Source organism: Stegodyphus dumicola, chromosome 3, assembly GCF_044657685.1.
Source record: "Stegodyphus dumicola isolate Sdum_Otavi_A_Nest chromosome 3, ASM4465768v1".
NCBI lineage: Eukaryota > Metazoa > Arthropoda > Arachnida > Araneae > Eresidae > Stegodyphus > Stegodyphus dumicola.
In genome coordinates, this window is record NC_140770.1 from 94,435,494 (window position 1) to 94,458,102 (window position 22,609).

The window sequence follows — 22,609 nt, forward strand, 5'->3', positions numbered from 1 at the left end:
ATCAAGCAGTTAAAAAATTCTCATCTGAACACACTAAAAGCCACACTCTTATTTTAGGAGATTATAAAAGTTCTGTTGTCATTCCCTTCTTTCCATCAATTAGCTATAAAGTTGCACATATTTTGCAGAAATTTAACTTTCGGGTTGTTTATTCTCCCATCAATAAAATTCCAACTTCTATACTCAAGGACCCCATTCCGGATATGAATTCCTGGGGTATTTATAGGATTCCTTGCCAGTGTGGTTTAATTTACATTGGCCAAACTAAGAGAGCCTTAAAATTTCGCGTCAAAGAACATGAGGCATATGTTAGAAAAAAGGAAACACAGAAGTCTTCTGTTGCTCAACATTGTTGGTCCGAAAATCACACTTTCAATTTTTCTGCTGCCAAAATTATTCAAAAAACATCTTCCATTGGAGAACTGGATTTTCTAGAGGCATTTCACATTCATAAAAATCTTTCTGTTCTAGTTAACGATCCTAATTCCAATCCAAATTTGCCTTCGGCTTTTAGAGAAATTATGTTTTAGTTCTGGTTTCGCCAACAGATGGCGCCACTTGCTTATTCTTGTCCAGGCTTTCTTATCTTACCTATCATTATTTCCTATCTTGTTCATTTGCGGTTTTGCAGCTGAAGATGATGGTTCGGTAAAACCATCGAAACTAGTCCTGTGAAAATTTTGTAGGTATACCGCTGATTTTTGTTGTTTGACTTCTGAATTAGTATTTATTCAGCGTGTTATTGTGTCTTAATTATTAAAATATTAATTTAATAAAAATACAATCGTTTAGAACAGAGCAGAAAATGGCTCACTTAAGTGATGGGACACTTACTTTTCCATCAAATATTTATCCAAAAATTTTACTTTTTAAAAGGTTTTAATATTTTTTTGGATTTCCTTTTACTTTTAAAACATGATTTAATCTTCTTGGGATGGATTCGACTAATTTTTTTGTGATTTCTGGAGTGATTTTTCCCTATTCTTCTTGAAGCACCGATTTTAATTGTTGTTTTGAAGAAATGGTGTGTTTGCGAATTCTTGATTCCAATTCTTGCCAAATATTCTGTATGGGATTCTGTCTGGAGATTGTGGTGGTGTTTTTATTATTTCAGGACAGTTATACAGCAGCCAGAGTCTAACGTTCAAAGCAGTGTGCGTGGGGTTATTGTCCTGGTAGAATTTAAAATCGTTATGAAGGTTCAATTTTCGCGCTGAAGATTTCAAATTTTGATTTAAAATGTCAGTATACTTGTACTGATCCATTATACTGTCAATAAAAACAAGAGTATCAACTCCAGCGGACGACATACACCCCCATACAATAACTCCTCCTCCACCATGTTTTACGATTGGCACCAAGTTCTGTTTTCGAAATTCTTCCCTGGGTTTTCTTCACACCAAGATTCTACCGTCATAACCAAATATATTAAATTTACTCTCATCAGCAAATATAACTTCATTCCAGTAATCAGAATTCTTATTATGTTGGATTTTGCGAAAGCCTGACTGAGTTTTCTATTCTTTTCACTTATGAAGAATTTTTTCCCGGTTGCTCTACCGTGATATCCAGCAGATCGAATTACTCTTCTAATAGTCTCAGGTTTAACAATTACTCCATATAATGCTTGTAAATCAGCAGCAACTTTAGGAGCACTCGTTCTTGGATTTTTTTTTAATATTTCGAAGGATAATTCGCTTTATTCCATTGGATAGCTTTAAGGGTCGGCCAGGTCTTCTTTTATCCTGAATCATATGATTCTTTTTATATCCTTTAATGATATTGTAAACTGTTGAATGCCTCAAGTTAACTGTTTCAGGAGTTTCTCTAATAGATTTTCCACGTTCAATATGCAAATTAATAACTAATTTTCGAATTTCAGGCAAAGTTTCTTTTCGTTTAGCATTCATGGCTGCACAGAGCTAAAAAACTCAAAAATTCCAAAACAAACTGGTGAGAAATACTGCAGACGATTTTATAAATTATTGCCAATTGCTTTTGAGTAAAAATAAAAACGCCAAAAAATATTTTTATTGTAGTACGTAGTAGTATGTAATGGTGTTTCATCATTTATGTGAGCCATTTTGTGCTCCGTTTTAAACGATTGTATTTTTATTAAATTAATATTTTGAGAAAATGTATGTTATGTAATAATTGTTACTAAATTTAAGTATGAAACACACCGACAAAAAATTTTTACATGGTTTTTTTAATTTATTTTATTACAGTTTCCTTTTGTAACGTACAAGTGTTCCATCACTGTATCACAAAACTATGACTCTCACATCGTTTTTGGATAACGGAGTATGCATATTTCTTTTCGGAAAGAGCGTAAATGTAGCGTTCGAACCACTGCTTTGTTAAATTCGCCATTTTGAATAAATCAAAACTTTCAAGCCACAGACGATAATTTTGACTTTTAAAAACATATTACAATTGCAATTACTTCTTTTGTAGGAAATGATTTTCTATTACCGCTTACCAAAATCGTCTAAAAAATGTGCGAACAGCCTCTGTACAAGAGGCACACTTATTGTCTTATCTCGAAAGAAATTCCCCTTTTTAAAACAGCCACACATTTCGGTTCACATTAAAACTAATAGAATAGAATACTACTTTTAATTAACATGTAGCGACACAAATGCATACTAATTGCCCAAATAGTTTATTAAAACTGTTATTTTTGATTTGGAAATCCTGCAAAACATTTAGACTATGAATGCTCAAATATTCATTTGTCCTTAGTGAAAAGAACTAATACATTATACTCACTATTTTCACAGAAGTTACCACCCCATCCTGGTGGACATATGCACATATAAAAACCGACATAATCTTCACAAGTAGAACCGGAGTAACATAGACTTTTTTCACATTCATTTATTTCTGTTTCACATAACGTGCCCATGTAGCCAGTCGAACACATACACTTATACGAAGCTACTCCATCGATACAACTGAAAAAAAAAAAAAAAAAAAAGAACATTCTTTAATACTTTAAATTGTAATAGCTGAATTTTGAAAATTATATTGTCAGATAGTGATTTTACCAGTCGTTCACTGCGCATTTAACCATATTCAGTGATGTTATGTATGCACCTGAAGTAATTTTTAAACTAATTGCATTTATTTAATTTAGAATTTCTGAAATTATTGGTGGCACATACCAGTTTTTATTTTTCTTGTACACTACAAGCACCATAAGATTAAAAGATTAACCATATATGTAATTGAAGGTGACAGAAATGCTACATATCGATGTCACTTCAAAATGCCGAGAATGAAAATCATTTAAATCAGGGTATTGACTCCCTGATGATCAAGGCGTGGATAGCCAAATAAGCACAGGCAGTTGATCAGCATAATCAAGATCCCATTGATTAAAAAAAAGTAATAAAATTTATAATAAAGATTTCTTGATATAAAGCTGTATTATTTCGTAAGGAAGAAATCATTTAAAATAAATATAAGGAAAAAATATACTAGTTTAATTTAGTGTAATTTAGAAATAAATAATACTTTTTATCTAATAAGTTCAATATAAAAAATTAAAACGAGAAAATAAACCCTTCCCTCCCCAAAAAAAATATGAAAACCGCAAAATTAATGAACCACAACTCGGCCATTGAAACTTGTAAAGACAAGCTCTGGTTAAATAGAAATTACATTATCACTATCTAAACGTACTCTTTATTTTTGATAAGAGCTCTGTAAGCTAACCGCTGCTCTTTTTCTCACTCACTACAGGAGAATAAAGCTTTGCAATATGTTACCACATCCGCTGTGGAAACTGCCATTCAATAAAACAGAAGTACGTAGCAGAAGAGATACCAACGACCACAGAATATCAATATAATCATATTTATAGCGTATTTGTTATCGGCTTTACGAACTTCCAAGGAGCTATAAAAAGGCTCACGAGGATGTCAATTTTTATTCTTCTACTTTTAAATTCCTATATTTAAATTTATGTGTTCTCAGAAATTAGCCATGTCGTATGAAACGAATACATCAAGTGCATTCATTACATTAATTAAAATCAAACTGTAGCTCAATCAGTTTCTTTGATTTATTTTCTGAAAATTTAGTTACATTTGTAAAATTAAAAATAATCATGATACAAAAATAATGAAACATAAATGTATTAAAACACTTTTCCCTGAAAATTTATTTACATTTTTTAAAATCAAGAATAATAATAAAACAAAAAATAATTAAACCAAAGTGCATTAAAGCATTTTTTCAAATCTTTTTGTTCGTATTTTCACTCTGTTATCTTTAAGTTATTTATGCACAATTATTTGTATTATAATTATGCCGCATACTGTATATTATAGAGAAAATTGTAAGGGGGCTTGATCAATGCTTAAAAAAAGGACTGGTGAAAGCGAACTCATCACAGATAAGGTAACATGGACAAGATAAGGGTAATAGGTTCGCTCAATCAGGTTGACTGTACTGTACAATATCATTTAAAAAAAAAAAAATCAAATCCTTGTTTTAAATCATAACCTCTTTTTATTCATTTTCTGTTAAGTGCATTAGTCTACAGACGGATTTACTATTATTTATCAATTTTTTTACTGGTTTATAACTCAATTCATTTCATGTCTATTATATTAAAACTAGAAAGCCCGGCGGTCATACGAAATGACGGCTGTTCTAGATATAATAAATCGCAATTAAAATGATTTCCGCAAACGTGTCTGCTAATTTAAACTGAATTACCCAGCGCAGGCGGCGAGGACGCCCCTTTGCTTACTGCCCCACGGGGTTTCCCCCTTCTACTTGCTTAATTGCTTAAAGTAGAGTGCAATGAAGGAAACCACTGGCGGTACATTTCTTAAAAGCCACCGCTAGCTCAATAAATAAAGGTGATTTAAATAATAAAAGGTTAATTCACATGTCAGAGATCTCTTTGTACACAACATTTCTTGTTTAGATTTTTCCATCATTTTTAAGCTCGCGTTGCAGAGGACCATCCATTATTTTTAATTTTACGTCCGTTCTTTCACGAACTCTTGAACAGGCAACATAAAGTTGACCGTGTTCAAATGCAGGCTCAGGTAAAAAATGCCAACACGTTTAAGCGTTTGGCCCTGAGACTTATTAATGGTCATAGCAAAGGCAAGTTTTACAGGAAATTGTCTACGTCTCAATTGAAACGGCAACCCTATGTCGTGGCAACTTCACCCCATTGTCTAGTACAGTTACGCAAGCAACCAATAAACTATCGGCGACAAACAGACACTTAAGCCACATATAATAAAGATATTTATTTATTTCATTTTATTTGTTTTTTCATCGTTGCCGGTTTTTGCCGGCTGCATATTTCCGAATTCTATTATATATAGATGTTTAATTAATTTATTAAATGTTAAATACACGTGCTCTTGCGTTTTTAATTTTTCCGGCTTAGCTTTCTCATAACATTCGTCACGCACTGCGCTGCAAAGGGAATCAAACAATTTACAGTTACGCAAGCAACCAATAAACTGTCGGCGACAAACACTTAAGCCATTTATATATATATATAGAAAATCTTACTATACGTGTAACGACATTCTGAAAGATGGTCAGAAGGGAGTCAGGACTGAATGTAAGTAAAGTACTACTTTTAATTCTACAGAATTGTAGAATTAGATTTCTCAAAAATTAATTGGTGTGTATATATTCAAACATAACACAGATTGAAGTGATATAAGCAAACTAGAACGCCCGGCGGTCATACGAAATGACCGCTGTTCTAGATATAATAAATTGCAATTAAAATGATTTCCGCAAACGTGTCTGCTAATTTAAACTGAACTACCCAGCGCAGGCGGCGAGGACGCCCCTTTGCTTACTGCCCCACGGGGTTTCCCCCTTCTACTTGCTTAATTGCTTAAAGTAGAGTGCAATGAAGGAAACCACTGGCGGTACATTTCTTAAGAGCCACCGCTAGTTCAATCAATAAAGGTGATTTAAATAATGAAATGTTAATTCACATGTCAAAGATCTCTTTGTACACAACATTTCTTGTTTAGATTTTTCCATCATTTTTAAGCTCGCGTTGCAGAGGACCATCCATTATTTTTAATTTTACGTCCGTTCTTTCACGAACTCTTGAACAGGCAACATAAAGTTGACCGTGTTCAAATGCAGGCTCAGGTAAAAAATGCCAACACGTTTAAGCGTTTGGCCCTGAGACTTATTAATGGTCATAGCAAAGGCAAGTTTTACAGGAAATTGTCTACGTCTCAATTGAAACGGCAACCCTGTGTCGTGGCAACTTCACCCCATTGGCTAGTACAGTTACGCAAGCAACCAATAAACTATAGGCGACAAACAGACACTTAAGCCGCATATATATACATATGGGGTGAAGTAACATCATCTCCTCCGAAACGGCTGCCTCCCGGGCTTAGCGAAGCACACTGTTGAATTTCGCAGGTCCGCGGCACGCCATTTTGACCACTGGCATCTTCTTGGGACTTTAATTAGCCAAGATATTAATTAAAAATTAATTTTCCCCTACGTTTTCCCTACATTCTCCACTTTCTTTCGCGGGTTTTCCCTATTAGAGGGATTTGGCTACGTGCCAAATTCTTTTTTCTCGAATATCTATGGAACGGCGCCGAATTGAAGTTCGAGACGCGTATCCTCGGATTCCAAAAAATTCTCCGAATCCATCGATACCCTTCTCATCTTCGTACGACTTTAATCGGCCGAGATATTAATTAAAAACTGCGGAAAAGGCGCAGTGTGTTATGTTTTATTTCCGCGCTCATTTTTCCGAGTGGCAACAATAAACTATCGGCGACACACACTTTAGCCGCTTATATATATAAAAAGATATTCTACTCTTGTAGTTACCGTTAATCCTCAAGCTGCAGATCCTCACATCGTGGGGTCATGTTTACTTCTCTTCTAGAGACTCTGCACTAGGTGCAAAAAGTACGTTCCATCTTACTGTATTCAACTTATTAAAGACACTCTACTTATAATATATTGGTAAAGGCCGCACTACGCCGATTGCCTCTTAATTGTGTTATGACATACACATATGCATAGACATGTAGTTACCGTTGATTCCCGTCATGGACGCGAACAGTGATGGTCGCTCGCTAGAGAGCTCTCCGCTCAATAATACAGCAACTACGAACACTATTACGGCGCCGCCAGCTGGCAGTACCTCTCTTATGGATATATCTCTTCTACCTCCTCTCCGAATAATTACGAACACTGATATGGATACGACTGCTCCTCCTGCCACTTCTCCAAGGCAAATCGCCAACAACACCATCCAAATCTACGCCTTGAAGAACCGAATCCTTGAACAAGAATTCGATATTCAATGGATCGAGAAAAATGATTATCCGGCTGAAACCAAAGACGCCATGCTAAAGCAGATGCGTGCTGAAGGTGAGACACTTTTGAATTCCTTGAAAATGCTTTGTGCGAGCCTTGGGGTTAACTTGTTTACTCTTCTTGCAACAGAAAGTGGATTTGCAGTAGACTCAACGATAAAACAACTGATGTTACCTCTAATCCCAAGAAACCTGCACCTCCTATCCCTGCTAGTAATTCTAAACCGAAAGTGGATAATAAGAAAAGACCTAGCGCTACTGATTCGGAAGGCTTTGTCCTCCCACCTAAGCATCTTGTTGCTAAAAGATCTTCTACTACTCAATCTCCTACAATTTCAACTCCTGACACCTCAAATAAATTTGAGAACTTAGAAAATGTAAAAGCTAATCATGAAAATCCTGTAACGCCCATCAACGTTGTTCAAACTGCGACTGAAGTTGCTGGGTTTAAAATCCACAAAATAACTCAACTCAAACGATGGAAGACGTAAGTTCCAATGCCTCTCTTCTATGTCCAGATTTACAATAGCCTGAAAGCTGACGAAGTCTTCAATATCACGGAACTTCTCGGCACTGACGTCCAAATTGAAAGATTCAAAGAAAGGAAAGGCCCTTCACATTGTTTTTTCCACAGCTTTGAAGTTTGTACTTTACCCCAACGCTGTGTACGATGTGCTCGTTCGCACCAAGCCCTTCGGCGAACCGATGAAGTGCGCGAACTGCCTAGGTTCTCATGCCGCGAACTGGCGTTCGTGTCCACGCTTTCCTGGAGCCAAGAAACACCTAAATAAACCCACGACTCAATCCACCCACTCCGTTTGTCTTTTCCCCAACAATAGCAACAATCTTAAATCAAACCCACGTCCGGCTGCAGAGTTTAATAGTGATAGTAAAGTTCGTCTCGGAGTCTCATACTCCAATATCTTAACGGGCACTCAAAAGGTTGCTTCCCTCCTATTCCAAATTATTCGGTCCCCCAAGGAGCTTATCAGACTCAAATTTGCACCGAAATCCTTTTGGCAATAATTCAAATCTCTAATCAGCCTGGCATTGACCAGAGTAAATTACTCTTAGCAGTCAAAAATGCCTTGCCTCAGCTACGAGTGGCGCCCTCTGTTGCTGACGCTGCATACTATATTTTTGAGAGCTATGTTACTCTACAATTTTCTGATTCCCTCTCACATTAAAATTCAATACTTTGAAAGGTTTGAAGTACTTAAAATTATGTACCTGGAATGCCAATGGCATTATGTGTAAATATCACGAATTTCGTGATTACGTCGAAGAGAAGGGCTTTGACATTATCTTTGTCCAAGAGACCAGACTCCAACCAGGGAGAGTTCCCAAGCTTGCAAATTATTTTACTTATAAAAATGACAAACAAGCACCGGATCCTCGTGCCGTTTATCATGGTGGTACATGTGTTTTTATTAAAAATCATATTCCCCATCGCAGAATTGACACACCGAATCTGAGCAGACTCGAGGCGACGATTATCGAAATTTTTATTCAAAATTCACCCTCCTTAGTTTTGATCTCTGCCTATCTTCCACCTTTATCCAGAACAAGAGACACATTTCCGGTGGAGGATTTTAACAAACTGCTCAATTTATCAACCAATATCATTATCGCTGGTGATTTAAACTGTCACCACCAGGCTTGGCGTTGTAAAAATTCCAAAACCGTTGGTCGTGGCCTCCTAAAATGGGCTCAGTGCGCCCAATTTAAAATTATACTGCCGGATTCACCCACACGATACGATGTACGGGGATTTCCTTCTTATATTCATTTGGCTCTTTTTCGAAATATTCTTTTTGACTATCACGTAACTGTGGAAAGTTGTCTATCCTCAGATCACAACCCCGTACTCATCGACATTAACTGTGATTGTTTAATTCAAAATTTTCCGGCACTCGCCTCTACAAATTGGGGACAATTTTCGATATAAACTTAACTTAAAAGTTTTCTCTCCCTCGAAATTAAATTCAGTGACGATATTAACAAGGCTGTTGATCAGTTAACTTCTATCCTAACAGATACTTTTAAAGAAGTATCAAAACCCACCCTTCGGCCCAATTTTAATAAACTTCCAGCTGAAACCAAACTCAAAATTCGCGAAAAGAATAAAGTACGAAGGCTTTGGCAAAGAATTAGAAGTCCTGACTTAAAATTACAACTTTGTACTCTCCAAAATGAGATCAAGGCTTCATGTGACCAGTTCAATCAATCATGATACTCTAATCACATTCAGTCCCTAACGATCGCAGATAACAGTCTTTCGCGTGCATCTGCCAGACTTCGCAAACACAAATCTCACATTCAGTCCTTAGCTAAGGACGCAGTGGTGGCTCATACAGACACGGAGAAAGCTGAATTAATTGCTGACAGTCTCCAAATACAATTCACACCACATAATGAAGGGATTTTTGCTAATACCGCAAATTCCTTCCAACTAGATGTTGAAAGATTTCTAAACTCTTCATGTCAGAGAGACATACTATATACAACCATGCACGAAGTTAGCGAATATATCGCTAAATTAAATCCTAAGAAAGCGCCTGGATTGAACTCTATTTCTAACCGCATGATTAAATACCTACCCACCAGCTATCTATTTTTCTTAGTAAGGCTCATAAATTATATGTTACTGCATTGCTATTTTCCTCAAAGCTGGAAGAGAGCACTTATTGTGCCTATTCCGAAACCTGGCCAGTGCCATTCAAATCCTCAAAATTATAGACCTATCAGCCAACTATCTTCGTTATCAAAGATTTACGAATTTGTGCTACTTAAACGCCTGAATGATTTTCTCCGGACCCAAAAAGTCCTTATTGACGAGCAATTTGGTTTCCGAGCAAAACACTACACAATGCACCAGCTTCTGAGGACAGTGGAGTTCATTCACAAAGGTTTTCTAAGCAAAATGCTTATTGGCGCCCTTTTTCTTGACATAGCCAAAGCATTTGATAGGACTTGACATACGGGTATTATTATCAAGCTCATGCGACTTGGTATTCCGGCTCAACTTATTCACATAATTAACTCGTATCTCACTAATCGTTCTTTCTCAGTACGAGTTAATTCTATCATTTCGGCTCCCCTTCCAATCCTAAGTGGCGTAGCTCAAAGTAGTCTACTTGGACCGACTATATTCAACATCTTTATCAACGACATTCCAAAATCACCCAGTGTTACTCTAGCACTCTATGCAGATGACACGGCCATCCTAACAAAACACAAACATTTGAATGTTCTGGTACAAAAGTTATCTCCATAGACTTGAGCACTGGCTCATTACTTGGAAAACCAAAATTAACGTCGCTAAATGTGCTGCCATGATATTCACACGCTCCCGAATCCCGTACCCTACCATTAATATAAAGTTCTTCGATGACTTTGTCCCCTGGTCAAATTCATAAAAGTATCTAGGAGTGATACTTGATTCCAAATTAATCTGGCGTCTTCATATTGATTATACAGTCAATAAAGCGAAGACCGTCAAAACCCAACTTTACTCCCTTCTAGGCCGAAAGAGCTCTCTGTCTCTGTCAATCAAAAAACAAAGCTCTTCTCTATACTTCCATCATTCGATCAATATTTTTGTATGCTTGCACCATCTGGGGTACAGCTGCAAAAACACACATAAAAAAACTTCAAAGCTTCCAAAGTAAGACCCTGCGTTTAGTCCTTAATGCAGCCTATTATGTCCGTACTGATGTGATTCACTCGGATCTTAACATTAAACCCATAGACGTTGTTATTAAAAAACTTAGTCAAAATTCATTCCTCAAAATTGAACAGACTGATAACCGTCCACTTCAACAGTTACCGGCGTACGATCATGCTATTTGCAGCTCGTAGAAAAGACCTCGCTCTCAGTTCCAGCGCCCGGCCCATGAAGGACGTACTTAGCCATGTAATTGCTCTACCATTCTCCTAGTCCAGTATTACTGAAAAGTGACGACCTCTGCATCCTTATCAATCTGTTCACTATTTAATCACATCATGCCCGTTGCCCTGGATATTTCATCGTGAAAATTTAATCTTTACTTCGCTATGATTAGTGCCATATGCCAATGAGCTTATTAATCTGTAAAATCTTTCCTTTCCGCTTTTTGTATCTATGTATTATAAAATTAAAAAAAAAAAAATACATAAAATTAAAAAATACAAAAAAGTTTAAAATCATAAAACTTCCAAAAAAATCAAAACTTGATTTTTCCTATCCCTAAACTTTTTCGAGCTAATGTAGCTCCCTCTAGTGTGCATCATGATAACCAATTAGACAATTTTCCTATTTCTGCTCACTACTTAGATATTTTTCTGATGTGGAGGTACATGGTTTTGAACCATAGGCACTCTGTAGCTTATAATCATTGGCATTGTTAGTTACCGCATAACAAAGTTTATACTAGGGGTAAAGTTTCAAAAAACGAAACAGTTGTAAAGCTAGGCTAAATTTGAAGCCAGAAGAATAAATTTTCAGAATGGAAAGCAGTTTCAAAAGGGAGTTTTGTACGTAATATATTGAATGTACGAACACGTATAGTTTAAAATTCTAAAATATTTTATTTCAATAATGTCGTGATTCCTTATACCTTTCAAGAATTCGAATGATTTAATAACGCATATCAGATATTTAAAGAATGCTTTCACTTTTATAAGAATACTGGAGATACGAGAAACACACAGAATTTTGTTGAATATTTCGTTTTACATTTTTAATTTAATTAAATATTAGACTATGTAATATAATAATAAAAGTGGGTGTTTTTTTTTTTTTTTTTTTTTTTTTTTTTTTGTTTGTTTGTTTTGTTTTGTTTTTGTCAAAGGGGCAATTTGCACAGAAGGGCTATTAACTTCGTTTTGGCATTTTGCGCTGGTTCACTATAAATGGCGTTTTACTTTTCAAATTGCTGCCACCAAATATTAGAGCCCTGCATTACATTTAAAGAAATCAATTAATGAAGAATCTGCATGGATGTATGCATGTTTATAGCATTGTGAAAAAAACAAGGCTACCTAGACCCACCAAATTTTGAATAACGTAATCCCCCACTCAAATATGGGCATCTGGAAGTCAGAATTTGGAATTTGTTTTACTATCTATTTCAAACTTTGTAAAACTTTAACGAGTTTTTGATTAGCAAACTCAACGGTTACAGTGAGCAATAGCAAAACTGTACAAACATACAAAAAAAAATTTCTATCTCCTGCGCCGACACTATCTGTCGGAAATTCTAAAGATATGCTCTTTTTAAATTATTTTCTGATATTGCTGTTGAATTGAATTGTATGGTTTAAGAGTGAAGAACACGATATTTCATAAATAAAGGTGACACAAAACGTTAAACAAAACCGCCCCTTTGGGAGTAATATAAAATTTAAGGTAGGGTACGAACTGCGCCAAATTTGATCGAAAATCCCCGTCCCCCTCTTTTTTAATCCACGAACTGCGCGACGTTTCCTGTCCCCCATTTCTTTCCAAGAAGATTGGGTGCTACAAAAAGTCGTTTATCGCCATTAATGGGACATTCTATTGAGACTGCAAGCTTTTATTTTCGTTTATCAATACTAAAACAAATATTAATTTAAAGTCTGGCGTGTGCTAAAAAATAAATTTCTTTTACACTCATTTTAAAGTTTTATGATGCTTAAAAGAATGATAAGCCAGATCTTTTTTATTCTCTGTAAGAATTAAAAACTTTCCAAATTGTAGATTTTAGTCGCTGATATATATATTAGTTTTGAATAGTAAAATTAATAGATTAATGACATACAAAGCTGATACATAATCAGAGTATCAAATATCGGATTTGTAGCTCACCTTAAATAAGTTTCTTGTCTAGATAAATATTAACAAATCTTCTTAGATAGCAGAATGGTTTTAAGTTTCAAATTTACCATTTTAGGTAAACAGTTCTAATTTAATTATAAAAATTATCTTTATTAAATCTAAATATTGGACTTCTTAAGTCGTTCTAAATTCACACTAATATTATTGCAATATATTCCCGTATTAAGCTTTCCATTTTTAATCATTGAAGTTATTTTAAGGTTATTTAACTTTGTTACGAATTCCATATTTTAATACTAGAAACGTTTAAATATTTATTCTGTTGTCCACCTGATGTACTTTGGCATGCATTTAATTTCTAATACACATTTAATTAATAAATTGATAATATTGAGCGTCATCAGAATTTTTATAATTAACACAAAAAAAAAAAAAAATATTCAAACTCCCTTATATTCATATCCTGGGATTTTCAGTCTCCCTTTTAATCCATTCCTTTTTCACATATTGTTGCACTGTACTCAAGTTTTCATGTATGTAAAATTTATATAATTTGTATTGTATTTATGCCAATTTATAATTAAATGATAATTTTTACAAATTCTTGCTTCGTAACTCTAGTTAATAGAGGATGTTTCTAACACCTTGGCAAAGCTTAATCTTCAGCATGTAGCTCATTTTCTAATCTAGTTTCAGGCTGAATTATTTGTAAAATTAGTTACTTGAAATTATTTGTTAACAAAGATGGTCGCTAAATTACGCTAATAATATTTCTAACTGTTGTAATTTATAATGCAACGAGTTCATACGATTTATAATATAATTCATTTATAATTCTTTCAGCAGTATTGAAATTAATAGCAGATACTGATAATGTTATACATTTAGATTACAATGATTTAGATTGCCATTGCCTTCTTCACTCATGCTTTTATGCTACTTCCTAATATTTCATAATGGCATACAGGTAAGTTTAAATTATTCATTAAACATGTAAATCTCTAATTCAGCCCACTTTTGTTCTTACGTGTGCTGTATCTTCTATTTTCTTTAATATATTGTTCAGCCTAATTTCAAAAGGTCTTATGATCAAGCGGAAAAGTCACTAAACATTGGTAGTTCGACCCGAGTTTCTAGTCCCACTGATCCCCTAGCTCTTTCTTTTTTTGTACTTATTTACTGTGTAAAAATGTATAGTAAAAATTTCAGTTCATGAAGTAAAAATACTTTTAAAATTTATTCTTTAAAAATACTGCAAAATTTTTCACCTTAGCGTATCTTTTTACAAATCCCTCTGATAAGAAAAAGTAAGGAAAGAAATTAACTTGGTTTCGGTTATTGATACTTCAGTGCAAATTATGTGTAACTTTTTCCAAAAGCATAGAGTTTAGTATATGAATATCAATAAATTATGGATTATTTCTCATCTAATATTTTTAACATTTTTATTCCAGAATTTTCCTTTCACACTGTAGTGTTTACTTTATGCGTTTTGTATAATAATTTACATTTGTTTATAATTTTATGCGAATGAAAGTGATTATTTAATTGTATAAGCTTTGCTGAAAGATAAACGAGAAAACAAAATTCTATCATTTGCGGTCAAGAGAGTATTTGATGTAATAATTCTTATATATTTTCTTTGATAGTTTTTATTTAATTTCTTTCATTTATGCATTACTACATAGTTCTTTTCAAAAAATATTTTTCTGTGCCGCTATGTCCGTATTTCAGTTTCAAGGAATGCGTGCTCCGTGTAGGGTATATAATGCTTAATAAACTTATGATATGAAAGATATCTAAATTCTCTTCTCATTTCTACTGTATTTTTTAAATTTCAACCCCTAAGAAATTTACTCTAGAAATCGTTTTCATGATTTAATATTTTATACTTATTTATTTATTTTATTCATACTTTAGCATTTTCTTTATGCTATTTATTTATCATGCTAACCTGTTTTTAAATATTTTTCTCAGCAAATATTCAGAAGCAAATATATTTTTCACCAAGATAGTCAAAGAATCGTTTGGAACTGATTGAAAATTTAGCTATTTAAGTAATATACTCTGACTTCCGGTTGTAGGGGTGAAAGAGGTCAGAGCCAATAGTTGTGCTCATGAAGAATGCCTTGTAGCCCCACATGTTGTTACAAAGATGAATTTAATGCCTGCAAGAGTATTACGAAAGTCCTCTGAAAATTTCTTTTGTGTTACAGAGCAATTAACAAAAGTAAATCTAAAGTGATGTATAAAAGAAATTAAACAAACAAAAAAGAAACGATTTTTCACATACAATTCAGTGTTTCTCATCAATTAATTCAGTTCTTACTTCACGACAAGGCAAAAATACATAAAAACTCAAAATATCTGTATTAAAAATTACGAAGTAAATTTTAAACACTTATTTCCTGGAATAAATTCCAGAAAGGATTAAGCATGACTTAATTCGCAATAATAATAAAAGAAGGCGTTATCTTTGTTGTTGCCGAAGCTTAGTTTCTCTAGATTGGCAACAAATCCACTATTCATTTATAAAAAATATATTTCTTTATTTTTATTTTCCTCTTGGCTACAGTTGGTTTCGAAAAATAAAATTGTAACCCTGTAGGCAACGGGGGAAAGAAATTTTGATCGGCGCAGTTGGACTATAGCAGGACGAGGCGGGGGGATTTTCATCAGCGCAGTTGGAGTACACCCAAAATTTAAAAAGGGTGGTTTTTTGTTGTTGTTGTTGTTTTTTTATCTTAATTTAACGTATCTTATTAAGACTCTTAAAACAGAGAAAACTTTTGCATCGGTAAGTTCTCAATTTCCAGTCCGTAACTATCTTAATTTTCGTGTAGTAATGGTATAATCAAATGTTAAAAAATTGATAGCCAGCAGGCGTAAGCAAATAAATTATGACATGCCCTACACCATTGTTCACTTTTGTCAGAACTCAATCAATGCAAATTAGTTATGATTAGGAAATAACAAACTAAGAAATTTTACGACTGGTTGGACTTGTGAGTTAGTAAAGCCTTAGAAAATGTCTATAAATCTTTCATTTCTGCTTAATAAAAGAACAGATGAAAGTAGATTTTTCTCATTACAGGTAAGGTAACATGGACAAAATGAGAGCAATAGATTTGCTCATCGGTTGACTATACTTTCCACAAGGGGTGGACATTAAGTCGATCGCAATCGACCGGTGGATCACCAAGATATTTGGGGTGTGACCGCTTTTACTGAGACCTATTGACGCGCATACTGCAAGAAACATATTTATGGTACAACGACGCTAGCTAGACTGGAGAATCGGCTTTTCACAATCGCTGCGACTGTGTTTACTTAAGCAAATGATTCGATGAATGTCAAGACGATACATGTCCCTTGACTGGAAGCGCACGAGAACTGAAAATATATATTCTCTTTATATTTTGAGGAAAACGGAAGTTTTTCTCCTTCAAAATGACAAAACTTTAAAAGTACGTAGTTCAGAACCTAAGAATAACTTTTGGAATCTAATAGACGATGTAAAGTATCCTAATTTTACCCTTTTGGTACACATTTATTTGAAATTTTTTTTGCACTTGTAATGTTGCGCGCTTCCAACCTGCACGCAACAATAGTGGTGACTGCTGAGAACTGGAAAGTAGACAAAGTCTTGAGAAGGGTTTAAATCCCTTTTTATTCAACTTTAGAAATTACAAATGCGTGCTCTTGACGCTCACAAGCTACGCCGACCCGGCGGTAAAATAAAAATAAGAAACTGAAAAGAGATAATAACAAGTGACTAACTACGAGGCTCTCTAAACGTAACTAACCTCACCGCGTTCTAAGATACCGCTGATAATTCAGCAAACTTCTGAATATTACGTTGAAAGATTAACAATCTGCCGAGGCAAGCACTCAGGCCGAAACGCGTGGTTCTTCAATTTCTAACTAGCCACCTCCACGCTCGTGAAGTAAGAAAGCACAATTTCGCACTCGTTCCTTTCTATTTAACTCAGAATACTTCCGCTGATAATTTGAATCCTTGCGCGTTCTACTAAAATTTACATACTCTGGCATTGGCAATTCCAGGGGAAAGAAAGGCTTGACAGGAAAGATAGTTTAAACTTAAAATAAATGTTAGTTAAAATAAATATAAACCCTACACACTTGCAGCGTGTTTAATTTTGTGGGCAAGTAAAAACAGTAGATTTTACCATAAGGTTCACCAAACTACTGAAATTACTTGTTCTGTTGCACCAGATACACATTACTTTGAAATAAACCAGAATGAACTAGCTAAATCTCGCCTCAGTTTCAAAGACATATCAGAACGTCATGTGCATCTTTGCCCAAACAAGTGCATGACGTACTGATACGTTAAATGTAGCCAAAGGGTTAAAAAAAGTATTTCATTTAACATTGTTCTCTCGCTCTACCTACCTGTATGAATCTGCATTTTCAACGATGAATATATTTAAAACAACATATCGTTTCCGTCTCAGAATCCAGTGCAAAATTAGCAGTTAGTAATCAGATGTATATACCGAGATATTTAAGATTGGCGGACAGTATACGGACTATAATTACAAGAATTTAGATGAAAATACTTTATTTTTTAATGTATTTTTAATTATTTGATAAGAAATACATCATTTGAAATTATTATATTTGTGGCTATTATTACTATGTGTGTATCTTACGTTTTGCTTTAAACGCAGGTTTAAAAGACTAAGTTTCTTTTAGGTAGGTAAGTGCATATTCCGTATTTATTATTGTTATAATAAATATTGTAGACTTGAGTTTTTAGCTCACCACACTTACGCAACTAGGTGGATAGCAACACCTTGAAAAAATTAGAAGTAGCCCATACCCTGAAAAAGTCTGCCCATCCCTGCTCTACAGCATCAATTAAAAAAAATATCGCAAATTTGAATCACGGTCACAATAAATAGTGCATGTCACTTTTAAAAAAATACGCAAATAGTAGGATGGTAAATAAATTAAATATGAAAATGCACATTAATGGGGAAAAAGCGAAACTAAACAAAATATTATAAAGTGCGTTAGAAATCCAGGAAAATTAAATTAGTCAGATAAATTTTTAAAATACATATTTTTTCAAAGCTCGTAATTGTTATTTACAAATATGGTACACATATAACAAATAAAAGCATATTTTATATCCCAACATGGGCCTTTTTGGGGGTTTTCTCCCTTTAATAAAATTCTTATCTCTCTTGAATGCTCATCTGATAGCAGTGTTATTTTTACGTTACAATTAATAATTGTCGCAATTTGTGCAAGCTACGTACTTTCCATTTCGATTGTTAAGAATGCTGAAACATTTTTAATACATGAAAAATAATATTTTACCTCCCGTTATTCTGGCACACAACATTTTCACAATCATTGATATTGATTGAGCAATCAATTCCCATGAAACCGGCTTGACATTCACAGTAAGATTCAGTACCGTTTTGTTGGAAGATGCATACTCCGCCATTCAAACAAGGAATATTTCGGAAGCAAATTTCTTGCTCTATTTCGCATGAAGTTCCAAAAAAACCTGTAGGACACACGCAGAGATAACCATTTACCTATAATGAAATAATATGTGATTCATTCGTACATTATTATATAAGCAATTACTACAAAAAGAAATTTTTGTAAAAGATTATCCTATCTGAGGAAAATTTTCTAGGCAGTAAAATTGTCTCATGTTAACTGGTAGTGAAAAAATTAGACGGAGGGAAAGAAAAATCTTTTTTTTCTAAAGGGCACTTCAAGTTAGAAAAAATGTAGGATAACAGATAAAGACTATTAATCCCCCTATACTTGAGGCTTCAAATAGAACTTTTCAAGGAGTTAGTGTTTAAAAATTCTAGATTTTTTATCTTTATGAAAATTATGTTTTTGTAATTTTTGCATTTCAATTTACTTGGATTCAGAATTTACTTTTTTCCTTTGCTTGTAATTAATAAGGTCTCGAAAGACACATCATGGTAGTTCTTGGCATTATGGGACTATTAGAAATATTATTTTGAATTTGAGAAAAATTAATTAACAGCGGTTTGAGTCACATGATGGCAGACAGAATAAGACATATGTTCGGCACTCATTAATCATCTGGGTTTAATGTTTTAACTATTAACCTTTTGAAAAGTTCTAAACATAGCATGATTAATAGTTTTTATTTGTTACTCCAGATAATACACTATTTTCTAACTTTCATTGCCCTTTAGGAAAAAAAAATTTCGTCAATTTTAATTTTTCGCTACCAATCAGCCGTCCCACCGGTATAGTGGTTAGCTTCTAAGTGCAGTGCCGAAGGGCCCGGGTTCGAATGGCCCGGGTTCGAGAAGGCATGGCTGTTTGTAAATGTGTAGTGTACGTGCTGCATGGGGCACTCTAAATTTGATCTCTATTGATTCTACTTTCCCATGAACCTGCGAACATTGCCCTCTAGTGGTTGCAGTTGACATTTTCGGACACATGTTCCTTTGTAAATCTTGTTTGTCACAGTACAGACCAGCAGCAAGTTTGCAACGACCTTTTGAGGCACCCTATAAGGCATTTCTCCCACCTTCTTGGCGTGCCTTCGTGGTGTGGTGGTCTTCACACTGGGCGCGTATTCCAGAGGTCCGTGGTTCGATTCTCGGCGAAGGCGTTGCTAATTTTACATCTCTTTTGCTTCCAAAAATTACTAATGTTTACAAGTGGCGCCCGAACTAAAAGGATGGTGGATGATGACTCTCCACACCCAGGATTTGGCGATTGGGTTCTCTAGAAACCCCAGTCGCCATTTGAAAGGGAGAGTATGTAAGGTATTTCTCCCACCTTCTTGGCGTGCCTTCGTAGTGTTGTGGTCTGCACACTGGGCGCATATTCCAGAGGTCCGTGGTTCGATTCCCGGCGAACGCGTTGGTAATTTTTTATATATTCTGCTTCCAAAAATTACCTGATGTTTTTACAACCCTGTATAATTTCACTACAAATGGTTAGAATAAAATATAAAATATTAGAAAAGTGGTTGAGAAATAAATAAAAATAGCATAGAATACATTTTGGAAGTATTTATTGTAATTCCATTTTTAGCAATCAGAAAATGAAATGAAAAACTTTGTTAATAGCCAAAGTGCGGTTAATATCACCGAAATGCATTCAGTAATGTTTTTTCATTTACTTCTCTAATTTTGTTAATATTTTGAGCTATGTTTTCCATTATTTTTACAAGTTGTGTCGTTTCAAGTTATAGAGAAACTTGGTTTTATTGAAGAAAAAATTGCAATTTTATGATAATAACTGTGTAGAGACATTAGGATAATTGGAAGCAGAAAAGATGAAAAATATGCAACTTCCTTCGCCGGGAATCGAACCACGGATCTCTGGAATACCGGCCCAACGTGCTACCGTTACACCACGAAGGCACGCTAGGGAAGTGGGAGAAATACCTTATAACTGATTTTAAAAATTCTAAAAAAAAAATTATTAAGATATATAATTTACGGGTATTTTATTAGAAAAACATTTTACTGAAATTTATTTTATTAAATAGCGCAATAAAGCGGAATGTTTCAGTTTTATGGCAATTAGCGCAAGGTTGCATTTGCACTGGTGTGCAAAACTTAAGCAACAATGTAAATTTAAGCCATGAAATTGCAGAAAAGAGGTTATTGCGATCAGTACAATGAACACGCAATTCAGTAGAAAGGTCATGCGTATGCAAATGTCAGGAACAAAACGTCACAGGCGACGTGAGCGTAACGCAAAACTCGTGCGGTCGGCGCGCTCAAGACTACAATAAAAGGAAGGACGGGGTCGCAATTAAAGACATTCGCTGCAAGTGCAAGTGAGTTCTTTCGTGAAATATGGCTAGAAGAAATCACCTGGATGACTGCACACGTGCAAGAATGATCGGAAAGCTGGAGGAGGGCGTAGTGTGACTTGTGTGGCTGAAGAGTACGGAATCAACAAAAGTGTCGTTTCGCCTCCTTGGGAAGCCTTCTAAACCATAGGTACAGCAGTTAGAAAGGTTGGTGGTGGCTGTTTCAGGAAAACAACTGCAGTGGATGGCCGATATATTGTCCTACAGGCGAAAAGACCCCAAAACCATTCAGCAAGCGCCACAGCTCAGCAACGGGGCTACAGGTGCCCCGATTTACTGTGTCCAGACCTATTCGCTCGCCGTTCTGAACTCTGCATTCCTTTGAAAGTTAGCCATCGGCGTCACTGTTTAGAGAGGTGCAAGGAGCACAAAAACTACACATCTCATCAATGGAGTCGTGTCCTCCTTACGGATGAGAGTGTTTTAGTGCCACAAGCGATTCTCAACGCCATTTGATTTGGAGAGAGGTCAGGACACGATTTCATCCCAGTAACATCACGGAAAGAGACCGTTACGGCGGTCCTAGAGATCTATTCTGGAGAGGCATTATGCTGCACTGGAGGACAGAGCTCCCTGTTTTCGACAGAGGTTCTGTAACCGGAGATCGCTATTGTCAGCAGGTGATCCTTCCCCATGTGCATCTGTTCCGAGGGGCCATTGGAGCAGACTTTGCTTTTATGGATGACAATGCACCGAACTCCTGCTGTTCGGAAACTACTGGAAAGTGAAGATATCACTCGAATGGCTTGGCCAGCGTACTCCTCTGATTTAAATCCCATAGAAGACGTGTAGGATGCTTTGGGGAGACGCCTTGCGGCACGATTACATCCTCCGGGGAACAACCAACAACTGAAATCGATGCTGATTGTGGAATGGGAACTCTTACCTCATGATCTGCTGGACAATCTGTTGCTGAGTATGGAGAGACGGTGCGATGCAACCATTGCAGTAAGGGGAGGGCATATCCCATACTAAGTAACATGTGCTTGTTGGTTTTCGTCTTGTACAGACAGTCATGTGTAACGATACTATGAGTTCAATGAAGCCTGTTTTTGTCTGATTCCATACTGTAGGCATTGTATTTATTTCCGCGCAACTATGCTTTCGTCATCGTTTAAATATAAAATGCTGTCTCTCAGATAATTTCTCCTGGAGTTATGGCAAAAGGAACAGCTGTTGCTTAAGTTTTGCAAACCAGTGTACAATATAAAAATTAGTAGAATGTTCCTAGCCAGGTATTCGCAACTAAAAATTAGGAATGTATACACGAATATCGCATATTCACTGATTTTATATTTTTATCTTGCACTTGAAGAGAAATTGGTGTGTGTTACGTTCTCCTATATCCTCGCTGCCAAATTTAGTTAAGTAATCTTCGGCTGATAGGCGGTAATTTCGAAATTTATCTGACAGTCCATTGCAGAACAGTTCCAGGTGTGCACATCCAAATCAAGTTGATTGTTATAAAAAATTCTGTTTTGTTTGAATGTTTGATCTTCACGGAAGAGCTGTTAAGTTTCGGTGAAAATGTGTTGACTTACCCTATAGTCTCAATAGATCGGCGGGCAAAATATTAAGCAATACAGTTTAAACTAACAAGTT

General features: G+C 35.2%; 1 protein-coding gene across 4 annotated transcripts in view; it reads right to left on the bottom strand.

The window, feature by feature from the left end:
* Window positions 1-22,609, bottom strand: part of LOC118203383 (sushi, von Willebrand factor type A, EGF and pentraxin domain-containing protein 1-like) — a 104,540-nt gene that overhangs the window by 14,127 nt on the left and 67,804 nt on the right. For all 4 annotated transcript variants that reach the window (XM_085813086.1, XM_085813084.1, XM_085813085.1 and 1 more), the window contains 2 exons: window positions 18,496-18,719; window positions 2,773-2,957 (listed from right to left, as the gene is read on the bottom strand). In XM_085813086.1, coding sequence (XP_085669212.1) covers window positions 2,773-2,957; window positions 18,496-18,719 — 409 coding nt within the window. The remainder of the gene's footprint in view (window positions 1-2,772; window positions 2,958-18,495; window positions 18,720-22,609) is intronic.